The 12,353-nt window shown below is 45.7% G+C and overlaps 1 protein-coding gene across 1 annotated transcript in view; it reads right to left on the reverse strand.

Annotated features, from left to right (window-relative positions):
* PALLD (palladin, cytoskeletal associated protein) overlaps positions 1 to 12,353 on the reverse strand; it is a 350,163-nt gene that overhangs the window by 182,962 nt on the left and 154,848 nt on the right. The window contains exon 7 of the mRNA XM_083171059.1: positions 2,197 to 2,338. Within this exon, the coding sequence (XP_083027185.1) occupies positions 2,197 to 2,338 (142 nt within the window). The remainder of the gene's footprint in view (positions 1 to 2,196; positions 2,339 to 12,353) is intronic.

A 12,353-nucleotide genomic window follows, 5' to 3' on the forward strand; every position in this document is an offset into this window, starting at 1 on the left:
GACATAGTCGACGCTAACATAATCCGATCCTTCACCTCCCTCCAAGAATCATGCTCTCTTCCCCCCCACGAGTACCTCCACTATCTGCAAGTGGCACACTGGTGGAACTCCCATTTTTCCAAACGCCCCTCACTGGACCCCCGCCATCAGACGATCCTCTCCCGACCCTCTCAGTCACTTTCCAAAGGGGACATCTCCTTCTGGTACGACACACTCATAACCCCCGCAGAGTTTACTAAAACTTCAGCTCATAAAAAATGGGAATCGGATCTGGGCACCCAGCTTTCTGGCCCTCAATGGCGTAAGATATTCTTATCCTCTTATACAATGTCCCGCTGCCTCAATCACTCGGAGATGCACATCAAATTGATAAATCGCCTCTACTTAACCCCAGACCGTCTCCACACCTTCTGGCCAACATGCTCCAATATGTGCTGGCGTCAGTGCGGAAATATAGGTACCATCTACCATATCTTCTGGTCCTGCCATAAGCTCAGGGCATACTGGGGAGATGTCTTTGATCTCATCTCTGAAGTGATTCAGCTAACCCTTTCCCCTGACCCACTCCTAGCCTTATTCCATGTATACCCACAAGACCTCCCGATAGGGAAAACATATGTCCTTGGACATATTCTCATAGCGGCAAGAGCAAACTTAGCTCAACATTGGAAGCAGCCTTCTCCCCCCCTTTCTTCAGGTTATACTAAAAATGAATCACCATTTCCTCATGGAAACCGGCTTCCAACCCCACTCCCCCAATCCCTCCTCGCCCCACTCTAAATGGGCTCCCTGGCATACCTACACAACTGAAAGGGAAGGTACTAGATTTTTCCCCTTAGGCACGCCTGGACAAACAACCACCTTTAGCCTGAATGAGCCACCCGATCCAGACTCAGACCCTCCCTCACCCCAAGCCCCTGTCTAATTGACGCTCTCCAACCCTAGATTAACTTTATAATTGACTCTGTATTTATATGCCTATGTACAGCTCGCTCTGTGTAGCGATCTAACGTGTCTGATATGGTCATGTATAAAACTCAGCGTGTAAAATGTTATTGTTTTATATTGTCCTCACCCCCGATTGCAGTCCCCCCCTCCCCCCCTAATGTTTCCCCTTTTTCATTTCTGTACCCCATATACAAATCTGTGTCAATAAAAATGTATTGATGGAAAAAAAAAAAGATCTTTACTTGATATCACAGTTAAAAATTATATATATCTTTAGAGACAATTGTAAAATTGGAATTACAAATTATAAATTATACATTACTAATGACTTGAATAATAAAAAAATTCCATATAGAGACCAGTCTTTTTCCTTTGTGACTTTCTCAATAGGTGGAGAAAGTCTATTGAGAAAGTCACGTGAGCGTGACGAAACGCGTTTAGGAAGCTTTCAGGAGAACCTGAGATTGTGCCACCTCCTGCAATTGCCGGCTAAATACAAAAACTGAATCGCATTTAAGGGCATTTGCCCCCCAAGCCCAGGATACGATTACCGCAACAGCGCCCACACCTCCACGCAATCCAAGCGATGTGCCCCTCTCTGGCTTTATCAACGCTCCAATCTGCCTGCTGAGACACTGACGATCAGACCATCGATGGCCGGACATCTGTCAGCTGTGCCACGCTCGCTAACCCAGGGCGTGAGAGGGACTCCACCGGAGCGGTGTACAGCGCTGCAGGACTCACCGGCCTGATTGCCGAGGGGCGGTTAGAGAGCAGAGGGCAGAATGCTGGATGCTATGCAGGAGATTTGCATCGCCCTCCCGCTTGTCAAGTTTAATTAACGGAGAACGGGCCGATTGAAGTGCACATTTCCCCTAACAAACCGAGGAGTCCGGGAAAGGTGAGCTCACCTTAAATTATACACAGTTTATTATTCCCTGCTTATTAACCAATTTTTCTGCAAGATTGGGGATGCCAAGCAAAGCATAAAATTTAAACAAAGGAAAAAGACTGGTCTCTATATGGAATTTTTTTATTATTCAAGTCATTAGTAATGTATAATTTGTAATTCCAATTTTACCATTGTCTCTAAAGATATATGTCATTTTTAACTGTGATATCAAGTAAAGATCATTGAATTTTATTTATGCTTGATTTATTTTATTTCCAACTATTGCAAAATTTGTATAATGCACAGTCCATCTCACGGTCCTTAGCGCAATTGTACAAAAAATACAATTTCCTTACTTTTCTGTAGAATTCTGAAGTCTGGTGAATCCTGAATCTCCATCCCTTGTCTGAGCCATTTGACATTTACTGGCGGAGTCCCCTTTACCCTGCACTCCAGCACCACAACTTGTCCTTCTGTTGCTGTCAAGCTCTGAAGCTCCTGAATGCCAATAGAAAGGAAATTACCTCTGTTACTTAACTTGTGAAAAAGAAAACAAGGTGATGCAATGTAAATGCTCTGAACATTAACTTTTATGAAACTGCAACTTCATAGTACATCATCATATAATGTCACAGACACAGTCACTGTGTGCAGCACCCAGACAATGAGTCAGTCTATGATGCCTTTGTATGCTCGGTTTCCCACCACACAGCAATTTCCCAATTTTCACATAATTAAGGTGTCATGTAAAAGAGATACTGTCCCATGGTACCCAAACCCATCAGATACCATATGCTGTAATACTGGTGCTCCCTTAACACTTTCACAATGAGATGATGGTCTTCCTGCAGCTGCTTTAGGGGAGATGTACTAGGTGTCGGAGAGTAATAAAGTAGAGAGAAATAAAATACCAGCCAACTGTCCCTAACTGTCACATTACGTTCTGTGTGTCGGGGGGGGGGAAATGATATTTAGGGGCTGATTGGTTGTTTGTTTGGGCCTAATTCAAGTTTGTACTCACTTACCTAGGCAGAATGTCTTAGGCTACAGAATTGCTAATGATCGCAAGTAAAGCTGCCACCCAGAAAAGGAGACAGATGCCCAACTGAACTATTGCAAACATTTGCAACTGTATACAAGTACACATACTATGCACAACAATGAGGAACATCAACTGCTGATGTAGCCCTATGGCTACGCAGACTAGACACAGCAGTATCGACACAGGCGCTGTGCTTTTGTATGCACACGATTATAGCTGATGGCAAATACACGCCCCAAAAACAGGACTTGCATTTTTGATACACATGATTTGTCAATCAATGGGTGCATACGCAGTATGATTGCAGCACCTGTGTAGTCTGGCAATAATTGTGGGCATTGTGTACATCCACCAGGCTTCATCCAATGAGGGCAGGTGTAATTGGAATAGAACAGTGACTTAGGGGAGTATCCAGTTAGATATGATCCATTTTCTACTAATATAAAACAGCCCGATACCACAATTTATGAACGGTTGTCATTATTGCGGTATCCAATTAGAGGGTATTTTTATCATCCAAAGATGGATCTGTGATTGCACAATAATACATGGGATCATGGATAAGCCCCGGATCCCATGTAACATCGCCGCTTTGATGACTGCTTATCATGGGTTATGTGTCGGGTGCCAGATAAGTGCCGCCACATTGGGGCTAATTGAATAGCCCTGAGCAAAGCTATTAGCTGGCGATAACAGGATACACCTTAGTATCCCTTGCTAATATTAGGCATCTCAGTGATAGTGCTTCCTATACTTTAACCCAAAGCGCAATTTATTACTTTTCTATGGCACACAGTACACAGTGTACAGTATTTGGACACAGTTATAGGCACTTATGACATGTTTCTTCATTATGATGACATATTTTCTATACGACCACTATGAAACCACAAGCTGGATAGATTTTCTATAGAAAATCCAAACAGGTCAGCATAACAGTAGTACCAGTATATAAGATCCACACAAATGTTTCTGACTGCATCACATATATCCTCACTAGTAAGCCTGCTCGAAGCAAAAGCTTTGAAAGCTAGTCTGCTACCTTCTGTGCTTGTGCATGTGTGAGAAAGTGATGTAATTTCACTGACACACTTCCGGCGGGGCCGGAAATGGTCGCATGCACGTGGAGCTCCGGTCCCCCATCCACGGAGCTCAACCATCCCCGGCCTCCGGAGCAGTGGGCGGCGTGCAGCGGGCAACATGGCGGCGGCGAGGAGAGGGAAGGAGAGGGAAGAGGCAGCGCTGCTCACCCCCGGCAGCGAGTGGCGGTGAGCGCCACAAACCGCTGGAGCAGCAGGAACATCGGCCTGCAGGCAGGCGGTCCCCTGCTGGGGTTGGAGAGGAAACCACACTGGGAGCTCCATCCACGGAGCTCCCATTCCCCGGACCCCCAGCCCTACTGCAGGATTGCGAGCTGAGAAGGCCACCAGGAGTGAAGAGGAGAGAGGGCTGGGCAGCGGTCCTGCCTAGCGGAGGCCCCACACAGATGTCTGCAGGCGTCTATCCCGCGACCCCGGCATCCAGGTGTCCAGGCTCCCGGCGACCATTGGTCGTAGAGGTGAGGGGAAGCTACGGGAGGGTTCCAGTGGGCGACCTACTCTTAATTTGTTTGTACCATTGGCAGGACGCAAGGGTCCTTACAAAATTTACCATATGTGCTAAAATTGTCTACTTCCATTAGGGCAGCTAAAATATTCCTTTAATCACGGACACATATGAGTCACACAGGTTCTGTGTCTGGCTGACTGTAAATCAGCAATATTACCTGCGTAATTCATGTGTCCCTGATTACAGGGATATTATTGTAACCATAAGTTGTGCCGCTCTGCGCTTTGACAATGATTGGGATTGTAGGTGGGGCGGCTTATAGGTAGAACTAGCTGTCACCTGCTTTACACGTTACACAATCTAGAATTACAGATGAAATATTGGTATTGAAATAAAGTAAAAGGGTAGGTGTATTGCAGCTGTTCCATTTCTTTGTCATCTCTGGCTCTACTCTAGAAAAAAAGTGTAGGTTTTATTTTTTAATACCAGAGCTGCTGAGACTGGAATTTCACTGTAAACCTGCAATGCATGGCAACACTCTCACATCTGTGTCGCACTGAGACAATGCAATTAATACGCAGTGTTTGACAAATTAAAAAATATAAAATGATTCACTTTCTCCTGTTACTTAATTATTTAACATGAAAAATAACTACTCGGGTAACCAGGATTTAATAAGGTGAGTTGGCCAAAGTAACACAGATACTGAAAGCCTTGCTGACACATGCACCTAAGTGTAAGGGACACATGCTTGCATTCAGTGCAACACATACAATACTTGCAAACTCTCCATTATTGTTCGGGAGACTCCCCAAAATAGCAGCAATCTCCCTGACTCCCTGAAGAACCTAGTAATCTCCCCTATTGCGCCTTACCCCCATCATGTAGCTGTTATATACTTTATAAAAACATCAGGAATTAATACATTCAGATTGGATCAACAGAGTAATTTCCCTGTATTTGGGTGTCAGTCACTTTTTTTATAAAACGCCTTCAAGATGTAGCAGTAAAGGAGGGGGTGTTGGAATGGCAAACGGTCATTAGGTCGACAAGCATTAGGTCGACAGTCATTAGGTCGACACGCTGAAAGCCCGACATGGGTCTAGGTCGACATGAGTCTCGGTCGACATGAGTCTATGTTGACAGGTCATTAGGTTGACACAAGCATTCGGTCGACAGTCAAAGGTCAACATGGGGTTTTTCACTTTTTTTTTAGCTGACATGTGCCGACAGCGATATTTCATACCCTACCATCCACTAGGGCATGGAGTAAAATAGTGCCCGAAGCATGGCAAGCACAGCGAGCCATGCAAAGGGACGCGGTGCTACATTTCAGTGTCCATGTCAACATCCGGGTAAAAAAACAGCAAAAAAAAACCATGTCGACCTTTTGACTGTCGACCCTGCCCATATCAACCTAATGCTTGTGTCGACCTAATGACCTGTCGACCTACACCCATGTCGGCCTAAACCCATGTTGACCTTTTGACTGTCGACCCTGCCCATATCAACCTAATGCTTGTGTCGACCTAATGACCTGTCGACCTACACCCATGTCGGCCTAAACCCATGTTGACCTTTCAGCATGTCGACCTAGTGGTGTTGACCTAATGACTGTCGACCAACTTACAGTCGACCAAATGATCCACACCCACTGGAATATTACTGTCCCAATTGTGCACATACACAGTGCTACCACTGGTTCCATCACTCACAGTCACAACATTTGAAGTTCACTCTATCAGGGTTTTCACCCCTCTCTCTCTCTGCGTGTTGCAGCTATCTATCGCCCACCTGGGCTACTCAAACAACAATTTCTTGAAGATTTCTCTGGCTGGCTCCCCCACTTCTTATCTTCTGACATCTCCACCATCATCATGGGTGATTTCCATATCGCTATTGACAACCCACTTTCTCCTCATGCCTCCATACTCCTCTCTCTAACCTCCTCTCCTGCCTCACCCAATGATCTGACTCCTATACTCACAAGGAGGGACATTGTCTTGATCTTGTATTCACCAGGCTATGCTCTGTTTCTGAATTCACTAACACTCCCTTCCCTCTCTCTCAGAGCCGGCCCTAGCCTAAATGATGCCCTAGGCAAGATTTTGGCTGGTGCCCCCTAGCACCGCCACTAGTTCCGCCTCTGACCCTGCTCCCCTTTCCCAGCACCATCAACCCTCATCATAGCAGTCATCATTTTGGTGCTCCTACCCGCAATATTTAATATAAAAACAGTGCACACATTCGGTGCGCAGCCCAAACGGGTGTGTTCTTGCTGGGAAGGGGCATGGCCACCCAATAGTACCCCCAATTCAAATTATGCCGCACAGTAGTGCAACTTTATTCACATTATATCATGCGTTGGTGTACCTTATTCATGTTACATCACACAGTAGTGCCACTTTACCTTATGTACATTACTCCTGACATTATTCACATTATACCCTTAGAAAAAAATCCTGAGAAAATATTGTATTTTAAACACCTCCATGGCCACACTGCAACCCAGCACAAAGCAGTGTGTGCTGGGCAGAGGAGAAGAGCTGCAGCTGCTGCTGTCACTTAAGGGGAGGGGGCCCGGGGCCCCCACTGGGCCCTTCCATCAGACTTTGGCCTGGGTAATTTGTACCCCCTACCCCTTTCTCTCGGCACCCCTGATAATACCACACAGTAATGCCAATTACACATGACACACATTATTAATGTCCTTATAACCATAATGCCCCTTACACATTATGCCAACCTTTATTAATGCCCTTCATCCACATAATGACACACATAATGCCCATTACATATATGTTGCACATTATTAATGCCCTTATACACATGACACACATAATGCCTGTTACACATATGTCCCACATTATTAATGCATTTATACATGACACACATAATGCCCCTTACACATATGCCAAACACTATTGCACAACCAACCCACCCGCAGACAGCACTCGCACAGCCGCTAACACTGTGACCTCTGCCTCTGCTTGGATACAGATGTTTTCTCATACATCTTGACTCAATAAGCCATGCAGCTCCAGGCCAGTTCTGCTAACTTTGGGTGCATTTTTTGCTGAAAATTTGTCTTATTTGCATTGTTAGGACCATCACACACAAGGAGCTTCCGATTATTAAAATGATATGTGGCATGGATAAATTCTGTGTGCCACTGTGGCTGTATCTGCAAACAGAATGCTATGTTACAGTGATTTCCATGAATACACTATTTCATATGCAGATACAGCCTCACTCACACACAGACTATAGGCATGCTGCACATCATTTTAATCAGCAGAAGCTGCTGATGCCCCTAGGTATTCCAAATGCCCTAGGCAATTGCCTAGTTTGCCTATGCCTAAGGCCGGCTCTGCTCTCTCTGATCACAACCTTATCACCTTCTCAACCTCCTCCATTTCTCCAAACTCTATAATACCAAAATCATGCAAGCCTGCTCTAACCCGCAGAAATACTAACGCTATTGATTTTCAACAACTTTCTACCTCTCTACAACAACTGCTCTCACCCATTTCTACACTTGCCTGTGCTGAGACAGCTGTATCCCACCTGAACCAGACTCTACAAACAGCCCTTGATGAAGCTGCTCCAGCTACTCCTCACAATCCACATAGGCTTAGGTGGCAACAGTGGCACTCTAAATTAACAAGAGACCTACAAAAACAATCACATAGATTTGAACATCAGTGGCGGAAATCTCAAAATCCAAGTAACTTCATCACATTTAAGACTACCTACCACTCAGTCTTAATGCTCTGGACAATGCTAAAAAAAAACATACTTTCAATCTCTCATCTCTTCTCATGCCGCCAACCCCAAGCGACATTTAAATACATTTTAATCACTTCGTTGCCCTCCCTCACCCTCCCCACCAGCTACTATCAGTGCACAAGAGCTTGATTCCTTCTTCAAGGACAAGATTGATAAAACCCAAGATGAAATGGCATGCTCTTCCTCAGCCAGTACCCTGCTCAATTCCTTTCCTGAGACCTTTGCCACTTCTTCCTTATTTGACCCCACAAGTGAGGATGAAATAACAACACTCTTCTCATCTTTCTACTCCATTAACTCCCCTCTTGATCCTATACCCTTACAAGTCAGTAAAGCTCTGTCTCCTGTGCTTATCCCAAACTTAACTAAAATCTATAACCTCTCTCTCTCTCTCTCTCTCTCTCTCTCTCTCTCTCTAGTGGTATCTTTCCTTCTCTGTTCAAGCTTACACTTATTACTCCCATTCTAAAAAAAAACCACAATTCTGATCTAAGCTACTTACGGTACTTGCGTACACTCGACTCACACTCGACTAAATCTAATGCTGCCAATATATATGTGCGATCAGATGCGATGCGACATCGCAATGTGATGTCCCATCGCATCTGATCGCATCAAGTGGTGCTCAGTGCAGCACCCGATGTCGCATGCCATCCTGCGATGGACATCGGGTGCTGGAGGGGTGGTGTGTCGGCTGTGTAGGCGGGACCGGAGCTGGGGACAATAGCGTTGGATCTTTCAGGCGGCGGGACTTGTCAGCGGCAGCAGTTGACTTTGAAACACTGGGCTGGCTTTGAAACACTTTGATTGGCTGAGGCTCTCTCAGCCAATCAGCGGCCTCACATTCAGACGGCCGCTGATTGGCTAAGAGAATTCTCTCTCATCTGCTGCCACTGCCGCGTCCCGCCGCCTGAAAGCTTCATGCTATACAACCGCCATCCCTCCACTGCTGCTGCTGAGTCCCTCTGGTCCCCAGCATTAAGGTACCGGCTCCCCACCAGTGCTCCGGTACCCATCCTGGCCCCGCTCCCTGAACCCGCCGCTGATTGCATTCGAGCAATCGCATGTGGTTAAAAACCACATGCGATTGCTCATGCAATTCGATAAATATTATGTGCAGCTCATAATATCTATCGATGCGACATTCGATGGCGTGCCTGCGCATCGCGTCGAATGTCAGCTTAAAAATGCATGCAATCATTCGATTTATCAGCCAGATGTGGCCAAAATCGAATGATTGCATTTGATATCTCACATATGTATGGGCAGCATAAAGGCCATTTCTCACTTCTTATTCTTCTAGATCTCTCTGCTGCCTTTGGCACTGTTGACCACTCTTATCTCATACAAACACTACAATCCCTAGGTCTTCAGAAAACAGCCCTTTCTTGGTTCTCATCCCTCCTATCGAATCGCTCTTTCAGTGTTCGCTTCTCTGATTCTACCTCCTTTTCACTAACTCTGTCAATCTTAGGTCCTCTGCTTTTCTCCACCTATACCTGCTCTCTTGAGCAACTAATTAACTCTTTCAGATTTGAGTATCATCTGTACTCAAATCTATCTATCCTAACCTGAACTGACACCATCAGTATTGCTCCTTGTCTCTGAATGCCTTTATGCCCTTTCCTCTTGGATGTCATCTCGCCACCTCAAACTCAACAATTCCAAAACAGAATATATTATATTCCCACCAGCCAAGAGTAGTTACCAAACTGATATATCTGTCACTGTTGAGAACACAACAATCAATCCAACAATCAATCCAAGCTCACTGCCTAGGAGTGCCTACATCCTGGACTCTGAACTGTCCTTCATTCCTCACGTTCTATCTGTCTCTAAATCTTGTTACATGCATCTAAAAACATATCCAATATTTGTCTGTACCTTACACAAGACACCGCAAAATCTCTAATCCATGCACTCGTTATATAACGCAGTGATTAATGCAAGGCTGATTTTCCTGGCTAGACATTCGCGGCGCGGGAAACGCTTCTAACTTTGAAAACACTGGCTGCACACTGATTGGCTGAGATTCAGCCAATTAGCATGCGCCCAGTGTTTTCAGAGTCAGTGCTTCCCGCGCCGCCGCACGGCGGTAGCGCAGTATTTCCACTTCACTGCATGAGTGCAGGGACCCCGGCAACATCATCATCAGCGCCGCAGGGACCTCCAGGCTCTCCCTGAACACAGGTACCCCCGCGACGCATGGACCTCCCTGCCAGCTCCCCGGGGGGGTCTTGTCTTTTAACGGGGGGAGGGGGCGGCGATATTGTCCCGGCGGGGGGGGGAGCAAAATTTTCTGTTACGCCACTGATCCAATCAGGACTGTCTTGTCATCTGGTGGGACTGCCATGCTATGGAATCCTATCCTTATGTATCCCTCCTATTATCCCTATAGATTGTAAGCTTGCGAGCAGGGCCATCCTACCTCTATGTCGGTTTGTTTTTACCCAGTTTGTTTTATCACAGTTGTTTCCAATTGCAGAGCGCAACGGAATATGCTGCGCTATATAAGAAACTGTAAATAAATAAATGTAGCCGTACACGCCCACTTTAATGCTGTGCTCATAGGTATGGCTTTCACAATCTCCCTGAAATGCTATATATCAAAAGTAGGGAAGTATGGTGCAACAGCAGCGGAACTACTGAAAGTGATATTTTAGAACTCATGACATTTCGCTCTGTGCCAAGCCTTAGTAAAGGTATACAGCATTTCCATTTGTAAGCTCCGCCTCCCTTATTTAGCTCCCATCGTCTAACCTGAAAAGAAAACATGAAGCAATGTTTTTGTGTGCTCCCTTGTAAAACAAAGCCTTCTGTTAGCATTCTTAGGATTCATGTCCCAACAAAACAAAATAAGTTTTACTGGTTTACTCACATTTAAATACAACAGCACTTACTAATCGTCACTTTCACAATATTGAGTGACTAAGAATGAAGCAAAGGAGGCTTGGTATTGGGAAAACAAGCACACTTACAGGCAAAATAAGTGTGTAGCCTAGAACAGTCTATCACTAATAATGCACTCAGTCCCTGGTGCGAGTATCGGATGCGTTTTGAACTTTGTAGTTCAAAACGCATCGCGTGTAGTTCACATCGCACCGTGTTTGTTTTGGCTTGAAATGTGATGTAGTTCACATCGCAAACAAAAAAAAACTATGTGCAGCCAGTACTTTGTGTACTAGATCGCATCGCATCCAGTTCAAATCGTACGCTGTTGTAGCATATCGCATGCGATTTGAACGAGATGCAATGCAATCTAGCACAAAACGCACACAGCACATTTTGCACTGTGTAAGGGCACCTTAAGAGACACAGGGGGAGATTTTCTAAGCTAAAAATGCGGTAAAAACCCCGTTATCTGGGTTCTTACCGCATTTTGGGATGCTGTAAGCATCCCCCGCCGGGTTACTAACGCAACCCTCTGCCGCCCCACACCGACCCCAGACGCCCCGCATGGACCCCCGCCGCCCCGCATCGCCCCTCACCCCCCTCACCTGTGTCCGGGCAGCACAGAGCTGTGCTGCCCGGACCTGTGACCTCCTCCCTGCACTGATCCTCTTCCAGGTGCAGGGAGGAGGAGAGCCCGGCGCAGCAGCAGCACCGGGTAAGGGAGGTTGGGGAGAGCCGCCGGGTCCCCATGGGACCCGCTGACTCTATCGCAAAGGACAGCTCTTAACGCAAGAGCTGTTCTTTGCCATAATTATCGCATATGTTAGTGCATATGCGATAATTATGAATGCGAAGTGCGGCGATAGGGGGCGGAGCTGGGGTGTGGATGTTAGAGCATCCCCCACACACACTTTTAACATGTCTGGATAATTTATTTTTCTTCACGAAAATGATCTCATTCCATCAATAAGGAAGGATGTAAGGAAAAATTAATGTGTGTGTTTAAAACCTAGACTAACAGCACAAGTTTTAAACATATTCATGCTTGCACACAGGTAACTTAATTAGTATTGTGCCTCAGTAATTTGGTTAAGCAGTCTGTGCTCAGGAATATCATTAAATCCTTGGGTCTCTTGTCATTTTCCAAACACAGCCTGTAACATAGCACAGGAGCTGATTGGATGCTAATCTAAAGCTGGCCATACATCAGATACACCAGCATCAGATCCAAGTCATCTAATG

Source organism: Crinia signifera, chromosome 1 (assembly GCF_055691185.1).
Source record: "Crinia signifera chromosome 1, ASM5569118v1, whole genome shotgun sequence".
In the NCBI taxonomy this organism is placed as follows: domain Eukaryota; kingdom Metazoa; phylum Chordata; class Amphibia; order Anura; family Myobatrachidae; genus Crinia; species Crinia signifera.